General features: G+C 42.9%; 1 protein-coding gene across 1 annotated transcript; it reads right to left on the reverse strand.

The window, feature by feature from the left end:
- Positions 1-96: 96 nt before the first annotated feature.
- Positions 97-23300, reverse strand: LOC311128989 (protocadherin-17-like; the record flags this gene model as incomplete). The annotated part of the gene is made up of 4 exons (XM_084161222.1): positions 97-707; positions 19041-19213; positions 19382-19440; positions 20814-23300. 4 exons carry the CDS (start codon positions 23298-23300, stop codon positions 97-99), a joined length of 3330 nt encoding a protein of 1109 aa, XP_084017348.1.
- Between the last annotated feature and the right edge of the window lie 267 nt (positions 23301-23567).

The following is a 23567-nucleotide window of genomic DNA, read 5'->3' on the forward strand; positions in this document are numbered from 1 at the left end:
GAACCTTGCTGGGTCAAAACAAATTACCCCTCCATCATTCATCTGTGACCTCATCACACGGCGGCCAAATGAGAGCAAGGCTCAGACTCTGACCTTTCAGTTCCCAGACTCCCGCTGGTCCAGACTGACGTACTCCGTCCCCCCACACTCCTGGCTGATGATCCCAGATCTGATCCCAGAGCTGTGGATAAGGCTGTTGGACAGGGACTTGGGACTGAGGTCGCAGGACAGGTACGACGGCTCCTCCAGTTCTGTATGGGGCGGTGAACACTGGCCATCTGGGGGTCCGTAGGCACTGCTGTCTGAGTCCCCCTCCCCGTCCCTCCCCACCTCCTCCCTGGGCCCTTTGGTGGGGGAGTCCAGGGGTGTGTCCCCCTTGGTGGGGCTGCTGGACATGGAGGAGCACTCCTGCAGCAGGGGACTGAGGCCGCGCTGAGACTTTAAGTAGGGTTTGACGTTGGCTACTAGGATGATGCTGTCCCGCTGCTCCTTCCCGAACGTGCTGAGGGTTTTTCTGGCTGCGCTGCGGTTGAGGCTGCCATAAATCTCTGTCTCCACCATGGCCTCCATTCCCACTGGGATGAAAAGGTTGGTGCGATTATCGGCGCTGTCTGCTTGGCTTCCTACATGTAACTTTGGCATCCAGCATCTGTCAGAATGGCCCAGCGCACGACATTCATCTGTGCAGTGAACAGATCTGCCTTGTCCTAAGGAAAGAGTTACAAAGTTCTCATTAAATGACTGATGATCACTTTACAAAGTATAATTAAATATGCAAGTTAAAGAATACAATTTAATTCAGAGCCAGCTCAATCTCACAATAGAGACCCCATATGTCCTCCCACACATACTGAAATGAAAAGCATAGAAAAATGAATAAATAATTTCTAGGGAATAAGTACAACCACTCCAATTTCCAGTCTGTCAGGACCAAGATCAAGAGAATATGTGAGTTCAAAATGCATATTAAATCAAAAGGGAGAACAAAACGACAACAGTTCGATTTTGCAAAACTGCAACATAGATCCCACACATTACAATCACTGTGCTTTGAAGGCATATCCACCAAGGTAGACGAACCACAGACTACAGTCAAGTGCCCGGTGCATTTGTTTTTGTCTGCCTTTCATCTCCAGTCAGAGGAAAAAAACACATCAGTTTTACATACAGTACCAGTCAAAAGTTTGGACACACCAACTCATTCCAGGATCTTTTTATTTGTATTACTATTTTCTACATTGTAGAATAATAGTGAAGACATCAAAACTATGAAATAACACATATGGAATCATATAGTAACCAAAAAAGTTTAGATTCTTCAAAGTAGCCACCCTTTGCCTTGATGACAGCTTTGCACACTATTGGCATTCTCTCAACCAGCTTCATGAGGTAGTCACCTGGAATGCATTTCAATTAACAGGTGTGCCTTGTTCAAAGTTAATTTGTGGAATTTATTTCCTTCTTAATGCGTTTGAGCCAATCAGTTGTGTTGTGACAAGGTAGGGGTGGTATACAGAAGATAGCCCTATTTGGTAAAAGACCAAGTCCATATTATGGCAAGAACAGCTCAAATAAGCAAAGAGAAATGACAGACATGAAGGTCGGCCAAGAAACAAGAGCAATGGACATTAGACCGGTGGAAATCTGTCCTTTGGTCTGATGAGTCCAAATTTGAGATTTTTGGTTCCAACCGCCGTGTCTTTATAAGACGCAGAGTAGGTGAACGGATGATCTCCGCATTTGTGGTTCCCACCGTGAAGCATGGAGGAGGAGGTGTGATGGTGTGGGGGTGCTTTGCTGGTGACACTGTCTGTGATTTATTTAGAATTCAAGGCACACTTAACCAGCATGGCTACCACAGCATTCTGGAGCGATACGCCATCCCATCTGGTTTGCGCTTAGTGACACTATCATTTGTTTTTCAACAGGACAATGACCCAACACACCTCCAAGCTGTGTAAGGGCTATTTGACCAAGAAGGAGAGTGATGGAGTGCTGCATCAGATGACCTGGCCTCCACAATCACCCAACCTCAACCCAATTGGGATGGTTTGGGATGAGTTGGACCACAGAGTGAAGGAAAAGCAGCCAACAAGTGCTCAGCATATTTGGGAACTCCTTCAAGACTGTTGGAAAAGCATTCCAGGTGAAGCTGGTTGAGAGAATGCCAAGAGTGTGCAAAGCTGGCATCAAGGCAAAGGGTGGCTACTTTGAAGAATATAAAATATAAAATACATTTTGATTTGTTTAACACTTTTTTGGTTACTACATGATTCCATGTGTGCTATTTCAAAGTTTTGATGTCTTCACTATTATTCTACAATGTAGAAAATAGTAAAAATAAAGAAAACCTTTGAATGAGTAGGTGTGTCCAAACTTTTGACTGGTACTGTATATACATATAAAAAGACCACAAAAAAACTAGCCTTTGACAATGACGTAAAGAGAGAGGTCTGTGTATTGAAAAGGTTCATAGAAGCATTTGCACTTTATATTTTGGACTGAGAGAACTAAAAAGCCTGTGTTGCATTGCCTTCTCACTGTATGCGTTGAATTCAAATTAGTTCAGACAATTAAGAATTCATATAAAGGTATGAGCACCCGTTAAGATAGGCGCTAACAAGGCATTTTATGTTTATTTTGCAACACATATGGCAAGTGGTTAAATATAGGAAACTGTCATATCTCGACTCACAGTGACCGTTTATTTTCACAGGCAAAGAAGCACACCTGGCCTGAAACAATAGCTCTTCATTATCAGGATTTGTGTGTTTATGTCAAACGAGTTTCACACCCTTGCACAGATAATGCGGATGTGTCATGTCTCGCACAACACAGACCAACCATACAGATGTAGGATCTTAATTGGATCACCCTGTTGCAATGCAGGAAATGTAAAACTTGTAGTGTATTTTATGTGTAAAAAAGGATTCTGAAAGTTGTAATTTCCTATTTGAAATTTCAGACTTGATTTTCCCTTACGAAAAATATATCAACCCTTACAGAAATGGCCATTAATTATAATCAACATAATAATTCACATTTCCTGTTGCCGCAGGATTATTTTCCTGCTGTAGCAAACTGGCTCAAATGAAGATCCTACATCTGTATGTTACCTCCTTCCCTTGTTCATACAGTACTGTAGCTATTCCTAAAGACATTGGGATCTTACAAAAAATAACAAGAGTAGACTGGATGTGCCTTGCCATGTACCTGCCACAGTCAGTGTAATTTAAATATCTTAAGGCACCTTAGAGTTCCAGGACTAATCATGTTTAATGGGTCTACAATTGCAGTGGTATGCCTTGTGGATGCTTTTTAAAAGCCAGGGACACAAAGGACCCATTTAAAGGGATCACATGGGTGGTGTACTATGGTTAAGTTGAAGGGAAAAACATGTTTTCCAAGAAAATAACCTGCCTGGTCATTATAAATAGAAACAGAAAAAGCCTAGCAACAGAGAACCCCAAGATGTATGCACCTGGTTTCTCCTGGAGACAATACATATTCAGAGGGGGAAGCTATTGAGAGACACACAGGTGCATACATTACCTGTATCAAAGCTGAGAGGAGACTGGAGTCTTCAATAGAGGTGAAAATACAAAAACACTACTTAATCCACTGTTGTGGCATTTTGTGTTAGGGCTTGTGGGGATACGATTCAAAGACTGCTCGGTTTCCGGTATAGTGCTCTTTGCATTAAGTCTAAACTACTGTTCCAGGCTATGATCCTGTACAAGTTGCTGGATTTCAATACTTATTTTCCTAGAGATAAAGAACATATATCTACACTTCCCACACACCAGTATGTGTGCGCTGTGACCTATAGAAAATATACATAATGCAGAAACCGTCTCTTTTCGTGCTTGGAGGATGAACTGTCTGCAAACTCAATGTAAATTCAATGTAAAACTGACAAACCCTTACAGTACACATTTAATGTGACAATTAGCTTCCCTTTTAAACTGCTGTACATTTTCTACAACCAAAGACACAACTCAGAGTACATCAGAAAAAAGCATTAACGTAAGCAATTAATATTAAATGCATTGCCCCAGTTCTTTGCATTTCTCTTATCTTAAAAATGCAGGCCTTTAAATTAATTGACATTCCAGTCAACTAAGCATCAGTGCTGTGTGTAAATTCCACTCTGCACATATGAAACATCTCTTTCAATATCTTTCCATTTGATTGGCCTTTGAACACAGGGGCAGGAGAATCAGACTCAGAAATATGTGCTCCAGAAAAGTGTGATTGAATTTATACCTCCCACAGAGAGAGCATGGTCCTGCCGTTTCCCCTAACACATTCACACACACACACACACACACACACACACACACACACACACACACACACACACACACACACACACACACACACACACACACACACACACAACACACACACACACACACACACACACACATAATCCCACACTTCCCCCTGGCAACCACAACAGTGTTCCCATCGCTGTCCTCCTGAGCATGCCACAAACAAACAGCTCATAGCAATGCAAATGGAGTGGAAAGTACTGCACAGGGATCTGATGACCATAGCCATTCAATTCCAAGACACTTCTGTCTCTCACTGAGGGAAATGAGAGCCAGCCCCACTTCAGTCAAGTCCTCCATTATCTTTCCGACTGCAGACAAACTGACTTTTATGGGAGACGTGCCTCATCTTTTATATGCATCATATCACGCAGGAAAAGAGCTACATAAACCAATCATAATCCGACCAGTGGTGAAAAGGACTTGACTGGTGGAAATTGAAATTCATCAATGATTGTATGTTGCCTATTGAGCACGTCAACAAGACTTGACATAACTGGTATGAAATACTTCAATTTTTTATATGTCCATTCTAACAGTCCATTCTAACATTCCATTTAAGATTCCAGACAAGGCAACTGAGAATGTCGCCCACAGAAAAGCTGTATGAAAACATTCTGTCAGGAGCTGCCAAATGCTACCTGTCTGTTTGTATTGAAAGAGTCTGTCATGCTCTTTTGTCCCTGTCTTCCAATTCAAGCTTGCAGGAAGTTCATAATCAAATAATGAAATGATCAAATGAGACAGCCATAGAGATACACTTTACTATGCATATGAGCTCGTTTGAATGCTGAAGCCGGCAGAGGATGTTTGAACATTCTTTCCTTCAGCCAATGGACCCTTTTATCCTCTTAACTATCATCTACTTTCTACTCTGGTGTCTTCATATCATCTTGGCAGCGCAGATCAACATTTCTGCAACAGGACTCCCACGCAGAAAAAATATACATTGAAATATATTTCCTGTACTCAAAATGGATTCCAAATACATGTGTGTTTTTGTCTAAATGCATGTTAAGAATTTCACATACATTTTTATGACATCACGATCACATAATGGTCGTTTTCCGTTTGAATTGAGTCCCAGCCAAAGCTCCACGAGGGGAGGCAGGGAAAGCACTGTCAAGTAAGTTTCCGATTTTAAAATGAACACATAGCTATGCCTACGGAAATGAGTAGTTTACTCTAGCTTCGTTTTTACGTGTGCAAACTCAGCAAAGCTAGCTAGCTAGCAAGCTAACGTTAGCGCTAGCTAGATTCACTACTAGCTGCAGTGCCTTCAGACAGGATTCACACCCCATTACTTTTTCCATATTTTGTTGTGTTACAGACTGAATTTAAAATTGATTATATTGAGATTTTGTGACACTGATCTACACATAATACCCCATAATGTCAAAGTGGAATTTTGTTTGTAGAACATTTTTGAAATTAATACATAAATGTAAAGCTGATATGCCTTGAGTCAATAAGTATTGAACCCCTTTGTTATGGCAAGCCTAAATATGTTCAGGAGTACAAATGTGCTTAACAAATCGCATAATAAGTTGCATGTTCAATAATAGTGTCTAACATGATTTTTGAATAACTACCCAGTCTCTGTACCCCACATATACAACTATCTGTAAGGTCCCTCAGTCAAGTAGTGAATGTCAAGCTCATATGCAACCACAAAGACCAGGGAGGTTTTCAATGCCTCGCAAAGATTGGTAGATGTGTCAAAATAAAATAAGCAGAAGCTGAATATCACTTTAAGCATGGTGAAGTTATTAATTAAGTAACACTGCAAAAAATGTGGCAAATAAATTAATTTTGTCCTGAATATAAAGTGTTATGTTTGGGGCAAATCCAGCAGAACACATCACTGAGTACCACACTTCATATTTTCAAGCATGGTGGTGGCTGCATCATGTTATGGGTATGCTTGTCATCAGCAAGGACTAAGGAGTTTTTTTTAGGAACAAAAGAAACGGAATACAACTATAAGCACAGGCAAAATCCTAGAGAAAAACCTAGTTCAGTCTGCTGGGAGACTGGGAGTTGAATTTACCTAAAACACAAGGCCAAATCTACACTGGAGTTGCTTACCAAGACGACATGGAATGTTCCTGAGTGTCCTAGTTACAGTTTTGACTTAAATCGGCTTGAAAATCTATGGCAAGACTTGAAAATGGCTGTCTAGCAATCATCATCAATCAACTTCACAGAGCTTGAAGAATGGGAAAATATTGTACAATCCAGCTGTGCAAAGCTCTTAGAGACTTACCCAAAAGGACACAGCTGTAATCGCCGCCAAAGGTGCTTCTACAAAGTATTGACTCAGGGGTGTGAATACTTATGTAAATGAGATATTTCTGTATTTCATTTTCAATACATTTGCTAAAATGTCTAAAAACATGTTTTCACTTTGTCATTATGGGGTGTTGTGTGTCGATGGGTGAGAAAAAAACATGCTTTTACCTCACATATGAATTGCAGTTTCACATGTTAAAAACCTTCACATGTGAAAATCGGATATGTAAAATCACATTTGCCGTTTCACATGTAAGAAACATTCACATTATTAAAATCTAACTTTCACATGTGGAATTGCAAGTTCACATGTGGTGGTGAAATTTTGTTATTCTCCTTACATGTGAAAAGGTGCTGTTAACATGTTGCAGTAGCAATGTTTCCACATATGGATATGCAAATTCTGTAATGCCATTCTGTAAAAATGTAACTTAGCCTACCTGAGTATAAATATTCAAGTGAGTATTATTTCATATTTCTGAGCCATCCATTTGGAGTGTTACTGCTGCAGACGCACGCCTCTGTTCTTCATACGTTGGTCAGTGACCGTTGGAATAAGCCCAGTGAAAACAACAGAGAAGCTAGCGCTCCGTTTCTCCTTATTTATCCTGTTTAACATGTTAAAATAAGCACTTTCAGAGTTAATCAGTTAACTTTTTGTAATTTAATGCACCATTTTTGGGGGGCACATTGTCTGAAAGCGTTCAAAATACACTGAAAACATCCAACATAAATTACAGCTCAATTTTAGCAACTCGATAAAAAATGTAATCGTTTGACAGCCCTAGTTCAAATCAAATCAAATCAAATCAAATCAAATTGTATTTGCCACATGCGCCGAATACAACAGGTGTAGACATTACAGTGAAATGCTTACTTACAAGCCCTTAACCAACAATGCATTTTTTAAAGATAAAAAAAGGGGAGGCTATATACAGGGGGGTACCGGTGCAGAGTCAATGTGCGGGGGCACCGGCTAGTCGAGGTAATTGAGGTACATGTGGGTAGAGTTAAAGTGACTATGCATAAATAATAAACAGAGTAGCAGCAGCGTAAAAGCGTAAAAGAGGGGGGTGGGGGTGGGGGGGCAGTGCAAATAGTCCGGGTAGCAATGATTAGCTGTTCAGGAGTCTTATAGCTTGGGGGTAGAAGCTGTTGAGAAGCCTTTTGGACCAAGACTTGGCGCTCCGGTACCGCTTGCTGTGCGGTAGCAGAGAGAACAGTCTATGACTAGGGTGGCTGGAGTCTTTGACAATTTTGAGGGCCTTCCTCTGACACCGCCTGGTATACAGGTCCTGGATGGCAGGAAGCTTGGCCCCAGTGATGTACTGGACCGTACGCACTACCCTCTGTAGTGCCTTGTGGTCGGAGGCCGAGCTGTTGCCATACCAGGCGGTGATGCAACCAGTCAGGATGCTCTCGATGGTGCAGCTGTAGAACTTTTTGAGGATCTGAGGACCCATGCCAAATCTTTTCAGTCTCCTGAGGGGGAATAGGCTTTGTCGTGCCCTCTTCACAACTGTCTTGGTGTGTTTGGACCATGATAGTTCGTTGGTGATGTGGACACCAAGGAACTTGAAGCTCTCAACCTGTTCCACTACAGCCCTGTCGATGAGAATGGGGGCGTGCTCAGTCCTTTTTTTTTTCCTGTAGTCCACAATCATCTACTTTGTCTTGATCACGTTGAGGGAGAGGTTGTTAACCTGGCACCATACGGCCAGGTCTCGGACCTCCTCCCTATAGGCTGTCTCATCGTTGACGGTGATCAGGCCTACCACTGTTGTGTCATCAGCAAACTTAATGATGGTGTTGGAGTCGTGCCTGGCCATGCAGTCATGGGTGAACAGGGAGTACAGGAGGGGACTGAGCACGCACCCCTGAGGGGCCCCCGTGTTGAGGATCAGCGTGGCAGATGTGTTGTTACCTACCCTTACCACCTGGGACCGGCCCATCAGGAAGTCCAGGATCCAGTTGCAGAGGGAGGTGTTTAGTTCCAGGATCCTTAGCTTAGTGATGAGCTTTGAGGGCACTATGGTGTTGAACGCTGAGCTGTAGTCAATGAACAGCATTCTCACGTAGGTGTTCCTCTTGTCCAGGTGGGAAAGGGCAGTGTGGAGTGCAATAGAGATTGATCATCTGGGGATCTGTTGGTAGCGGTATGCAAATTGGAGTGGGTCTAGGGTTTCTGGGATAGTGGTGTTGATGTGAGCCATGACCAGCCTTTCAAAGCACTTCATGGCTACAGACGTGAGTGCTACGGGTTGGTAGTCATTTAGGCAGGTTATCTTAGTGTCCTTGGGCACAGGGACTATGGTAGTCTGCTTGAAACATGTTGGTATTACAGACTCAGTCAGGGACATGTTGAAAATGTCAGTGAAGAAACTTGCCAGTTGGTCAGCACATGCTCGGAGTACACGTCCTGGTAATCCGTCTGGCCCTGCGGCCTTGTGAATGTTGACCTGCTTAAAAGTCTTACTCACATCGGCTACGGAGAGTGTGATCACATAGTCATCCGGAACAGCTGGTGCTCTCATGCATGCTTCAGTGTTGCTTGCCTCGAAGCGAGCATAGAAGTGATTTAGGTCCTCTGGTAGGCTTGTGTCACTGGGCAGCTCGCGGCTGTGCTTCCTTTTGTAGTCTGTAATAGTTTTCAAGCCCTGCCACATCCGACGAGTGTCAGAGCCGGTGTAGTACGATTCAATCTTAGTCCTGTATTGACTCTTTGCCTGTTTGATGGTTCGTCGGAGGGCATAGCGGGATTTCTTATAAGCGTCCGGGTTAGAGTCCTGCTCCTTGAAAGCGGCAGCTCTACCCTTTAGCTCAGAGTGGATGTTGCCTGTAATCCATGGCTTCTGGTTGGGGTATGTATGTACGGTCACTGTGAGGACGACGTCATCGATGCACTTATTGATGAAGCAAGTGACTGATGTGGTGTACTCCTTAATGCTATCTGAAGAATCCTGGAACATATTCCAGTCTGTGCTAGCAAAACAGTACTGTAGCTTAGCATCTGCATCATCTGACCACTTTTTTATTAACCGAGTCACTGGTGCTTCCTGCTTTAGTTTTTGCTTATAAGCAGGAATCGGGAGGATAGAGTTATGGTCAGATTTGCCAAATGGAGGGCGAGGGAGAGCTTTGTATGCGTCTCTGTGTGTGGAGTAAAGGTGGTCTAGAGTTGTTTTTCCTCTGGTTGCACATTTAACATGCTGGTAGAAATTAGGTAGGACAGATTTAAGTTTCCCTGCATTAAAGTCCCCGGCCACTAGGAGCGCTGCCTCTGGATGAGCGTTTTCCTGTTTACTTATGGCCTTATAAAACTAATTGAGTGCAATCTTAATGCCAGCATCGGTTTGTGGTGGTAGATAGACAGCTACGAAAAATATAGATGAAAAGTATCTTGGTAAATAGTGTGGTCTACAGCTTATCATGAGATACTTTACCTCAGGCGAGCAAAACCTCGAGACTTCCTTAGTATTAGATTTTGTGCACCAGCTGTTGTTTACAAATATACACAGACTGCCACCCCTTGTCTTACCAGATTCAGCCGTTCTATCCTGCCGATGTAGCGTATATCCCGTCAGCTGTATGTTGTCCATGTCGTCATTCAGCCACGACTCGGTGAAACATAAGATATTACAGTTTTTAATGTCCCGTTGGTAGGATAACCATAATCTTAGGTCGTCCAATTTGTTCTCAAATGATTGAAAATTGGCTAATAGGATTGATGGAAGAGGCAGTTTACTCGCTCGCCGTCGGATCCTTACAAGGCACCCCGACCTACGTCCACGATATCTCCGTCTCTTTCTCATGCGAATGGCGGGGATTTGGGCCTTGTCGGGTGTCTGTAGGATATCCTTCGCGTCAGGCTCGTTGAAGAAAAAATCTTAGTCCAATACGAGGTGAGTAATGTTTGTCCTGATATCCAGAAGCTCTTTTTGGTCATAAGAGACGGTGGCAGAAACATTATGTACAGAATAAATTACAAATAACGCGAAAAAACACACATAATAGTACAATTGGTTAGAGGGCTGTAAAACGGCAGCCATCTTCTCCGGCGCCACATGTCAGTTGACATTAAAGTGTGAAAATACACATGTGAAAGTGTAACGAACATGAGTCGGTCATGGTTGCTCATCGTCAAGTGATGAGGTAGCCCCGCTTGCGACTCAAAATACGTTGTGTGAGACCAAGGTTGTAATCCCGCCAGTTACAAAAGCACACATTTGAAACTTATAATATCACGTGAAATGTTGGGAAACCATGTGTCTGAGTCAAGTGAAAAAAATGACATGTGAAAAATCCATGTGAAACTTCACACGTGTCCGAAAACCATGTGTCTGTTTTTCCCACGTGACATTTTTCAAGTGATTTGTTCACACTTGTGTTCACAAATTTTTTTCTGAAAACCACGTTTTTTCACATTCTTTTTACATGTGATTTTATTGTGTGATTTTGTTTGTAAGAGTAGACACAAATTAGGAGTATTATGGTCTAGCTAGCTAGGTAAAAATAGCAAATTGTAAATACTGTAGCGGAAAACTAAATTGGCTAAGTTGGCTAACCAACTGTTCCTAGCTATATCTTCCAATGATTGATCCCTAACATGACTGTGTATGCCGATTAGCCAGCTAGCTAGCTACTTCAATAACTCTTCAAATGTGTCTGCCTTATTTTGTTTCCATTAGCTGAATGGAGAGAATGTGCTGCCCTGAAGACATGATCATTTAAATTAAAGCAGTGCAAGTGTGTGTGCGTCAATGCTAGGTAAGAATTGTATTTTGGACTAAATGTACAAGCTGCAAATCTGCAGAACCATGCAGAACCATACAGCCACTTTTAATTCTGCTGATCAATTAATAGACCACCCTAATTACTAATGAACCTGTCCACAGCAACACTGATTATCCAAACTGATAGTGCCTGATATCCTAAAGATAGCAGCATCATTTTTTTACGTAAGATTTAACTTTTGCTAACTAAGGTGTTTAATAAACAGTCAAGCAATGTATATTTATTTCAAATTTGATTCACCATTTCTCTTTTCTTCAGAGGTGAAGATACAGCGCTATGAAAAAGTATTTGCCCCCTTTCTAATTTTCTCTACTTTTGCATATTTGTGATACTGAATGTTATCAGATCTTCAACCAAAACCTAATATTAGATAAAGGGAACATAAGTGAACAAATAACACAACAATTACATATTTATTTCATTTATTTCATAAACAAAGTTATGCAACACCCAATTCCCCTGTGTGAAAAAGTAATTGCCCCCTTACACTCAATAACTGGTTTGGCCCACTCTTCCATGCAGAACTGCTTTAACTCAGTGACGTGTGGGTTTTCGCCAGGCATAATGGGACCCATCTCGTCCAAAAAGTTGACTCAAGTTTGCCAAAAAGCACCTGGATGATCATCAAGACTCTTGGAAGAACGTTCTATGGACAGATGATTCAAAAGTATAACTTTTTGGACGACATGGTTCCAGTAATGCCTGCCGAAAACCAAACTCTACATTCCACAGTAAGAACATCATACCAAAGGTCAAGCATGGTGGTGGTGGTGTGATGGTTTGGGGATGCTTTGCTGTCTCAGGACCTGGACGACTTGCATTAATAGAAGGAACCATGAATTCTGCTCTGTATCAGAGAATTCTACAGGAGAATGTCAGACCATCCGTCTGTGAGCTGAAGCTGAAGCGCAGCTGGGTCATGCAGCAAGACAATGATCCAAAACACACAATCAAGTCTACATGAAAATTGCTCAAAAGCAACAAATTGGAATTTTTTGAATGTCCTAGTCAAAGTCCAGACCTAATCCGAGCAGTTCATGCTTGAAAACCCACACGTCACTGAGTTAAAGCAGTTCTGAATGGAAGAGTGGGCCAAAATTCCTCCACAGCGACGTGAGAGACTGATCAACAACTACAGGACGCATTTGGTTGGAGTCATTGCAGCTAAAGGTGGCACAACCAGTTATTGAGTGTAAGGGGGCAATTACTTTTTTACACAGGGGAATTGGGTGTTGCATAACTTTGTTTATGAAATAAATGAAATAAATATGTAATTGTTGTGTTATTTGTTCACTTATGTTCCCTTGATCTAATATTAGGTTTTGGTTGAAGATCTGATAACATTCAGTATCACAAATATGCAAAAGTAGAGAACATTAGAAAGGGGGCAAATACTTTTTCATAGCACTGTATTTAGAGCTGCATGACTTTGTAAGCTTTGACTGTCATGTTTCTAACTAATTACTAATCTTCAAATGTGTCTGTTCCATTTTGTTTCCATAGGTCATGAACAGTCAAAATCATGTTTTCATGAAATTGGATGATATTTGAAGGAAACCAGATCAAAGTATGATGACCAAAGTATGAAATATGACTGTTGCTTCTACATTGATAAAGTTTGATCATAAAGTTACTGGTCCCCTCCCCCATGTCAAACACTTGAATTCATTATTAAGGGGACAAGGTGACATCACCTTAACTCTCATTTTAATACATCAATGGTAACATGATATTCTCATACCTAGTACCGCCTTGTAACCAACATCGGAGAAGGCGAGTTTGCAGAGGGGCGTGGCTTATATAGCTAGATAGCTACTCTACTGGTGCCAATATTTGACTGTGGGGTGTAAGCAAATATAATTAAAAGTTTACCCTATTCATGTCTGGTGTTAGCTAGTTACTGGCTAGCTAGGTCTTCAGCTTGCATGGAACAAAAGGGGGGGAAGGGTAGTTCAAAACTCAGACGCAGTTGTCAAGTCAACACATCCGTCATTGCTGCTGTGAACTGCATCACAAGAGACCTGCCAAATGGGGGATGTTTTAGCGACACCCCTCGTGACAGCGAAGATAAAAAAAAAATGTTTAAAAGTTCATTTCCTGCAATTCTACACATTTTGCCATAGGGTGGAGAGAAATGTTTGCCGTTTTTCATATGATAGCTGATGATCAATGGGCCCCACCCCGGTTTGTAATTAGACCATGCTTACTACAAGTTTAGATAGCCTGCTGCTAGACTAATTTACCAATCTAAAAATGTTTTGCTGACATGGGCTAATTGATTGACTGCTGTTGCACAACCAAATTTTGAGATTGCACCTTGTTTATTATATTATTCCAGGGATGGGCCGCCAGTTGCCCATCCCTGGTCTACATCATGACATTATTATGGACTAAAGAGCGAGATTATTTGTATTTGTCAAACGGCAGCCAAGCATCAATGATCATGTCACCAGAATAAGACCCTTAATATTTATTGGAAAGGAGCATCAAGATCATCACCTTGCACTTTCACCACCCTGTGAAGTTCATCATAATTTTTCTGTAGCCTAATAAACTGCATGCTTTCCTGACGAGTCGTAGTGGGAGGACCACACAACATGTCATCACGTGACGCCACGTTTACTTCCATATGATGGTTATCATATCAATATTTACGCATAAAAGCATTTCCACCAACATTTCTCATATAATTCATTTTACCGACACAAAATTATCCCACCTTGTATTTTGTTTTGTCGACATTTGGAAAGTTTACTGAAAAATGTTCTGTTTCCATCAGGCATGTCATTATATTTTTTATCCAACATGTACTTTACTCACATAAAAATGTTGAATGGAAACCTGGTTAGTGATACAATTTGAGTTGCTTTGTGCATCACCACATTTGCTTGAGATGATTTTACTGCAACACTGTTCACTGCATCCAAGTTGCTTGACATACAGTCGGGAGAACAAGTATTTGATACACTGCCGATTTTGCAGGTTTTCCTACTTACAAAGCATGTAGAGGTCTGTAATGTTTATCATAGGTACACTTCAACTGTGAGAGACAGAATCTAAAATAAAAATCCAGAAAATCACATTGTATGATTTTTAAGTAATTAATTTGCATTTTATTGCATGACATAAGTATTTGATACATCAGAAAAGCAGTACTTAATATTTGGTACAGAAACCTTTGTTTGCAATTACAGAGATCATACGTTTCCTGTAGGTCTTGACCAGGTTTGCACACACAGCAGCAGGGATTTTGGCCCACTCCTCCATACAGACCTTCTCCAGATCCTTCAGGTTTCGGGGCTGTCGCTGGGCAATACAGACTTTCAGCTCCCTCCAAAGATGTTCTATTGGGTTCAGGTCTGGAGATTGGCTAGGCCACTCCAGGACCTTGAGATGCTTCTTACTCCTTAGTTGCCCTGGCTTTGTGTTTCGGGTCGTTGTCATGCTGGAAGACCCAGCCATGACCCATCTTCAATGCTCTTACTGAGGGAAGGAGGTTGTTGGCCAAGATCTCGCAATACATGGCCCCATCCATCCTCGTCCTGTCCCCTTTGCAGAAAAGCATCCCCAAAGAATGATGTTTCCACCTCCATGCTTCACGGTTGGGATGGTGTTCTTGGGGTTGTACTCACCCTATTTTTGTCTCATCAGACCACATGACCTTCTCCCATTCCTCCTCTGGATCATCCAGATGGTCATTGGCAAACTTCAGACGGGCCTGGACATGCGCTGGCTTGAGCAGGGGGACCTTGCGTGCGCTGCAGGATTTGAATCCATGACGGCGTAGTGTGTTACTAATGGTTTTCTTTGAGACTGTGGTCCCAGCACTCTTCAGGTCATTGACCAGGTCCTGCCGTGTAGTTCTGGGCTGATCCCTCACCTTCCTCATGATCATTGATGCCCCACGAGGTGAGATCTTGCATGGAGCCCCAGACCGAGGGTGATTGACCGTCATCTTGAACTTCTTCCATTTTCTAATAATTGCGCCAACAGTTGTTGCCTTCTCAACAAGCTGCTTGCCTATTGTCCTGTAGCCCATCCCAGCCTTGTGCAGGTCTACAATTTTATCCCTGATGTCCTTACACAGCTCTCTGGTCTTGGTCATTGTGGAGAGGTTGGAGTCTGTTTGATTGAGTGTGTGGACAGGTGTCTTTTATACAGGTAACGAGTTCAAACAGGTGCAGTTAATACAGGTAATGAGTAGAGAACGGGAGGGCTTCTTAAAGAAAAACTAACAGGTCTGTGAGAGCCGGAATTCTTACTGGTTGGTAGGTGATCAAATACTTATGTCATGCAATAAAATGCAAATTAATTTCTTAAAAATCATACAATGTGATTTTCTGGATTTTTGTTTTAGATTGCGTCTCTCACAGTTGAAGTGTACCTATGATAAAAATTACAGACCTCTACATGCTTTGTAAGTAGGAAAACCTGCTAAATCGGCAGTGTATCAAATACTTGTTCTCCCCACTGTAGGTGTTTCAAAGAGTTATCAGTCAAGGTGAGCTCATGAATATAAACTCCCCACCCACTCAGCCTGTCTTTTAACATTTCCTGGTAGTTAGCCATGAGAGAAAAAGTACTTTTCAGAATGACTGTTCAGGACCTTTAATGGAAGAATCTACTGTGCAGCCCGGAAGATCATAAAGTAAGTGTACGCAGAGATTAATAAGGCTTGGATTTGTGAGTCAATGCTAAGAATGTTGTCCAAGGGAATGGACTAGAAAAATCTGGAAGAAAAATGTTAGACATGCTGCAATCCTTTTTCAAACCAATGCACATCATTTTGAATTCTAAATGGCTGATCTGCAATTAATACACCCCCCTAATTCCCCTGTCCACAGCAACATCGATGGTACAAACTGATGGTGCCTGCCTGATGTCTTAATGATAGCAGCGTCATTTTTGAAGGTAAGATTGAACTTAAGTTGAATATGTGTTCAATAAACGCTCAAGCAATCTACATTATTTCCCAATTTGATTCAACATTTCCTTTCTCTTTACAGAAACACTACATGACCAAAAGTATGTGGACACCTGCTCGTCGAACAGCTCATTCCAAAGTCATGGGCATTAATATGGAGTTGTTCCCCCCTTTGCTGCTATAACAGCCTCCACTCTTCTGGGAAGGCTTTCCACTAGATGTTGGAACATTGCTGTGGGGACTTGCTTCCATTCAGCCACAAGAGCATTAGTGAAGTCGGGCAGTGATGTTGGGCGATTAGGCCTGGCTCGCAGTCGGTGTTCGTTCCAATTCATCCAAAGGTGTTCGATGGGGTTGAGGTCAGGGCTCTGTGCAGGCCAGTCAAGTTCTTCCACACTGATCTCGACAAACCATTTCTGTATGGACCTCACTTTGTGCACGGGGGCATTGTCCTGCTGAAACAGGAAAGGGCATTCCCCAAACTGTTGCCACAAATTTGGAAGCACAGAATCATCTAGAATGTCATTGTATGCTGTAGCATTAAGATTTCCCTTCACTGGGACTAAGGGGCATAGCCCAAACCATAAAAAACAGCCCCAGACCATTATTCCTCCTCCACCATTGGGGCAGGTAATGTTCTCCTGGCATCCGCCAAACCCAGATTCGTCCGTCAGACTGCCAGATGGTGACGCATGATTCATCACTCCAGAGAACGCGTTTCCACTGCTCCAGAGTCCAATGGTGGCGAGCTTTACACCACTCCAGCCGACGCTTGGCATTGCGCATGGTGAACTTAGGCTTGTGAGCGGCTGCTCGGCCATGGAAACCCAGTTCATGAAGCTCCCGATGAACAGTAGTTGTGCTGATGTTGCTTCCAGAGGCAGTTTGGAACTCGTAGTGAGTGTTGCAACCGAGGACAGACAATTTTTACGTGCTACGCGCTACTCGGTGGTCCCGTTCTGTGAGCTTGTGTGGCCTACCACTTTGCGGCTGAGCCGTTGTTGCTCCTAGACGTTTCCACTTCACAATAACAGCACTTACAGTTGACCGGGGCATCTCTAGCAGGATAGAAATTTGACGAACTGACTTGTTGGAAAGGTGGCATCCTATGGCGGTGCCACGTTGAAAGTCACTGAGTTCTTCAGTAAGGCCATTCTACTGCCAATGTTTGTCTATTGAGATTGCATGGCTGTGTGCTCGATTTTATACACCTGTCAGCAACTGGTGTGGCTGTAATAGCCGAATCCACTAATTTGAAGGGGTGTCCACATACTTTTGTATATATAGTGTATGCAATCAGATGAAACACCCCACCAAAGCAATCAACAACCCAGATTCTGTTCCAGAATTGTTTTCAATCAAATATTTACAGATTTCTTAATGCAGAGTTTATTTAATGTGACATTGAAAAATATAAATGTCAAATATATATTTTAGATGCATTTCCAGAATAATAATAATAATAATAATAATAATATGCCATTTAGCAGACGCTTTTATCCAAAGCGACTTACAGTCATGCGTGCATACATTTTTGTGTATGGGTGGTCCCGGGGATCGAACCCACTACCTTGGCGTTACAAGCGCCGTGCTCTACCAGCTGAGCTACAGAGGACCAAGAATTGGCCAAATCATATATTTTCCAAAAATATATTTAATGCATTTTAAATACATTTTCAGATGCATTTTAAATACAATTTGCAATGTATGTCAAGATGTATTTAAATGTATTTAAAATGTATATATGATTTGGCCAATTCTTTATATTTTCAAATGTATCCTGAAAATGCATTAAAAAATATATTTAAAGAGATACTTCAGGATTTTGGCAATGAAGCCCTTTATCTAGTCAGATGAACTTGTGGATAACATTTTTATGTCTCTGCGGGCAGTTTGAAGAAAGTTGCTAACTAGCGTTAGCGCAATTGCTAACTAGCGGTAGCGCAATGACTGGAAGTCTATGGTAACGGCTAGAATGCTAGTACATTGGCTCGTAAAACTACCTCTAACTTCCTTCATACTGGATGCAGAGATAACAATAGTATCCATGAGTTCATCTGACTCTGAGGAAGTAGATAACATCCCATCAAGCTGCCTCATAGAGCTAAGATTTAATTACTGCTGCGTAGGTCCTGTGTAGCTCAGATGGTAGATCGTGCTGGTCCCGTGTGGCTCAGTTGGTAGAGCATGGTGCTTGCAACGCAAGGGTTGTGGTTTCAATTCCCACGCGGGACCAGTATGAAAATGTATGCACTCACTACTGTAAGTCTGCTAAATCAGGGTTTCCCAAACTTAGTCTTGGGGCCCCATCTGGGTGCACTCAACATCAAGCTTTGATTATTTGAATCAGCTGTGTAGTGCTAGGGCAAAAACTAAAACGTGCACACGGGGGGCCCCCAGGACCGACTGGGAAACCCTGTGCTAAATGACTAAATTGTAATTGCATAGAATTCATACAGCTGAAATATTGTTTAAGTATTATGATTTCAGTAATCTCTTTGAGGTGTACACTGTACTATCTTTATTTACTTTAGCTTTACCCTGAGGGTGGTACTGTAGGATTGGGGATAGACAGACTGTGTACATGTGTTTGTAGTGCATTTTGGCTTGGTGCGGTGATTGGGAAAACAAGGGTCTGATACAAGGGTCCGTTAAGCATCTTCAAGATGTCAGACAGAACGAGAGCTTCCACTCACCCTGCTCGAGAGGCTGGCCATTAACTGCTGTGGCTTTCATCTTGAGGGCCTCCCTGGCAGAAGTGTCGCAGTGGGAGCCTTTATTAGTATCCTGGTCACTATCAGCCTGGTCACTATCACCATGGCCACTGTCTCGGAGGCTCGCTTGCTCTGCATCCTTAAATGTTGAGCTGCTGCAGGATGAGGAGACAGAAAAAAAAAACATAACTCACTGGTGGTGGTGTCTGTCTGTCTTTCCTGTGATCGCCCTCGCGCCCTATTTGACATGCATGGTCTGATGGCTTGATATTGACTAGAATGTAAATGGCGGTCGTCAGGTAGTTATCATTTAGCGGCCTTACCTTTGAGCAAATGGCTGGCTGTTGGCCGCATAATTGGGCTCCGAGGGAAAATTATCCGTCTGAGAATAGAAGAGAGATAATTATTTGTGTATTGTGCGCCAGAATTGTTTTCCTGTGTGCAACAGTATATCTGAGCAACATGACATATTCAAAGGACACCTCCATTAAGTATGGCTTGGCCTGCATTCCGATCTGTTCATTTGAATCATTTAGGAACACATTGAATCCTTGTTGCTACATCCATTTTTTTTTGTTGCTCTGTATGAATTTGAGAGTGGCTACATTTCTCAATGGTCCATACCTCAGCTTTTTATCAAAACAGAGGCGGGGTATCCGCTTTGTTATTGTTTAAATTAAGGACTCTAGCTTTAATAAAGCATATTCCAGTGTGAGAGAGCAGCTGCTATCAGTGGCACCCTGATAAGAACAAATCTCCTTTATGTCCATATGTGCCTGTTTGGCGAGGGAGAGAGAAGTAATGCATCAGCCACTGTCATCTGCATCCTTGTTTTTTCTCATCTTGAGAATAATGTGTTTGTTTTGATCACACCCACATGCCCTAGCAACTGGTGACAGCGCCAGCTCTTGTCATCAGTGTTATCATCTCCAAATGAGACTGTCTCGGAGACTGTCCTAGATATTTACATAATTTACAACTGAAAAGACTGCTGTGCTAAATAAAATTACATGCACTCCCTGTCAATTTAATATGCTGGCTTGCATAAGCAGCCCTGTCATCTTTTACAAGGCAGGGCTGGACCCTATTAATGGCCTTATCTTGCCAACATTGGATTTGGATTTGTGGAACTGGCCCATGTTTGTGGAGGGCAAGAGATGGGATTCTAAGGTTATGCTGTGTGCATCTAGCTGTCTGGCACAAAATATTTCACTAATGTGATCAGACAAGCTGTTCAAACACCTGGCCAATCCCAGACTTCAGGCAAGGTTTTGTTTTCACTCTTGTGGCAGGCGGATCTGGCAGTGGCAGCATAACAGTGCAGTCCAAGACCCACATGGTTTGCATATCTAACAGAAATGGTTTTCTGATTATTTAGACCACCTGTAAGGTGCTGCTAGAAGTGATTCATAATGGGCCAATTTCAAAATGGTTAGGATCTCTGTGGAGGAAATGTAGATCACAAACAGTCTATTCTAGCACAGTAACAACCGGTATCAAAATACAGTATCTTTTCAGATATTATTTCTTCAATATGCTTGTGATGTATCATGCTGCATTTTTTGTCCTTCAATTTGCAACATCATAGGGCGCCAGACAGGGAATACAAACGATAACAAGGATGTCTGATTGCATGGTGCCTGAGTATTGATTTGAACAATTACCTCTCTTGTGGCAGATTTGTATAGAATACCATGAAAGAATGAGGAAGAATAAAAGGCTGAAAAAATACAGTACAATGATACTGTTTCTTACCTGTATGACTGACATTCTATTCATAGTAGTCTCTGTGGTAAGCCCCGCGAAGCTTGAGTGACATCCAGCCCGAGGCGCCGTCAGGCTGTTGGAGGTGGTTTTGAGGTACATGACCTCTGACCTGGGCAGCGTGAGAGGCAGCGGGCTGGTCGTCTGGTAGTCGAAACAGATAGGCGAGGTGATGAGAGACGGGCTGCTCACCACGTTCATCCTGCTCACAGAGTCCCTCTCCTCCATCTCGCTCTGCACCAGCATGATTTCGTTCTTGTTGATCCTTTTCTTCTTGCCCTTCCCCACCGGGGGATTGGAGTTGGAGTACTCAGCCATGCGGCACTTATAATTCCCAGCCTCCTTATCTTGATGCTTGGACTTAACAGCGATGGCAGTCATGACAGCCAGCAGCATGACAGAGATGATGCAGAGGGTGACGATGAGGGGCAGGGACAAGTCCCAGTGCTGCTGCTCCCCGCTAGCCCTGGACTCCCCTCCTGCCATGGCTCCTGTGTTGGCCTTAATGATCAGCTTAGCCACAGCAGAAAGCGGGGGCTTGCCGTGATCGGTTACCTTCACTACCAGCTCTACAGCTGAGGCCACGTCCTCCCACACAGCATGGGCAGTCCTGACCTCACCGGCCACAGGGTCCATCTCAAACAGGTGCTCCTCGTTACCCTCTGAGATCTCGTAGGTCAGTCGACCGCTCTCACCGTAGTCGTGGTCGACCGCTCTTACGGTGGTCACTATGTACCCCAGGCCTACATTTCTAGGGACCATGATTTCCGCAGTGTCATTTATCAGGAGGGGTAATACAATAAATGGTAGATTGTCATTGACGTCAAGCACACCGACCCTGACTGTGGCACTGCTCTCCATATGAGGAGACCCTGCATCTTTAGCTTGAACATTGAACTCAAAGAACTTAGTTTGTTCGTAGTTGAAAGACCTTGAGGCGTATATGGCTCCGTTGGTAGGATTGACAGACACGTAGGTGTAAACTGACACGTCTCCGATGTGCGATGGCAAAATGGAGTAAGACACAGTTCCATTCCGACCTATATCTGGATCATGAGCCAGAACTGAGCCTAAGTACTCCCCTGGTATGTTGTTCTCAGGCACCTGGAGCATATAGATTGTCTTGGTGAAACGTGGTGCATTATCATTCTCATCTAAGATTTTCACTGTGAACGATTTGGTGTAATTCAAGGAGGGTATTCCGTTGTCTCTGGCCACTATTGTCACATTATATTCGTCTTTCAGTTCCCTGTCTAGAGGTCTGTCTGTGAGCAGAGTGTAAAAATTGTCATTGTTTTCCTGCAGCCTGAATGGTACATTGCCAAGCACCCTACATTGGAGCTGGCCATTTCTCCCAGAATCTTTATCAGTGACTCTCACCAGGGCGATGACAGATTCTGGAGGCGCTGCCTCACTGATAGCTCCCTGGCGGACTGAAACAAAACTTATGACAGGCCAATTATCATTCTTGTCAAGCACTTTGACTGAAATCTTACAATGGCCAGGGATGGGGTTAGGCCCCAGGTCCTTGGCCTGCACGTCAAATTCAATGGTCGGATTCTCTTCATAGTCAATTTCTCCCTGAATCTTTATGACACCTGTGTTGGGGTCAATAGAAAACAACTCCTGGACTCTATCAGATGCATATCCACTGAAAGAATAGACTACCTGTCCATTGCTGCCCTCATCTTGGTCTGTTGCATTCAGATCTATCAGCATTTTCCCAGGTGGTGAGTTTTCAGGGAGCTCCAGCACATAGGCGGGTTTGTCAAATACGGGGCTATTATCATTTGAATCAGTAACTCTCACATTGATTTGCATGGACCCTGATCTTGGATTCTCCCCTCCATCAATGGCTGTCAAAAGGAGGGTGTGATGGGACTGATCCTCCCTATCTAGAGGTCGCTGAACCACCAATTCAGGATAGATGGTTCCCTCGCCCCTCAATTTCAAGTCCAAAGAAAATGTATTGTAATCATCTCTGGTGACCTGATAACTCTTTATTCCGTTTCCCCCAGAATCTGAGTCATGCGCAATTGTTAGAGGGAAACGTGTCCCAGCAGCTGCATTCTCTGAAATATCAATATTGATGTGATCTGAGGGAAAACTGGGAGAGTTGTCGTTTATATCCACTACATCAATCTTGATCATGCATATTTCCTTGTCGTTGGCAAACACTTCCATGGAGAGCTGACACTTGGGGTTGCGTCTGCACAATGTCTCCCTGTCGATTCGTTGTTTGGTAAAAAGCAGCCCACTCTCCGGATCCACATCAATGAGATGTGGAGCAGAATTCTCCAGAACTCTAAAGTTAGATTTCCCCCCTCTCTCCACCGGTCCAAATCCGGCATCCTTAGCAATGTTTCCGATAACAGTTCCAGGTCCCTGCTCCTCTGGAACGGAATAATTGAGATTTGTCAGTGTCCGGGCTTTAGCCCAAAAGAGAAGGAAAAAGATGACAGGAAGACGCATATCCATTTACTGTGTAGGATGCGCGTGCTTAAAAATTCCCTTTTTAACTTCCAACCTGTTGATTTGTTCAGCGAACACACTACGACTAAAATCACACGAGACAGGTAGTTTTGTATCTAACACAACGGAGAGGTTATTACATCGATTTCTTGATATATTTTCTCTCTTTCCGCTGTCCTTTTAACCTCCACATGCCGTACAGCTATGATTAACTCTTTCTGTAAACAAAGATGAACGCCCAAAGACATATCACGCATTAACGCAACACAACAT

This window comes from Coregonus lavaretus (genome assembly GCF_964263955.1).
Source record: "Coregonus lavaretus genome assembly, chromosome: 5".
In the NCBI taxonomy this organism is placed as follows: Eukaryota; Metazoa; Chordata; class Actinopteri; order Salmoniformes; family Salmonidae; genus Coregonus; species Coregonus lavaretus.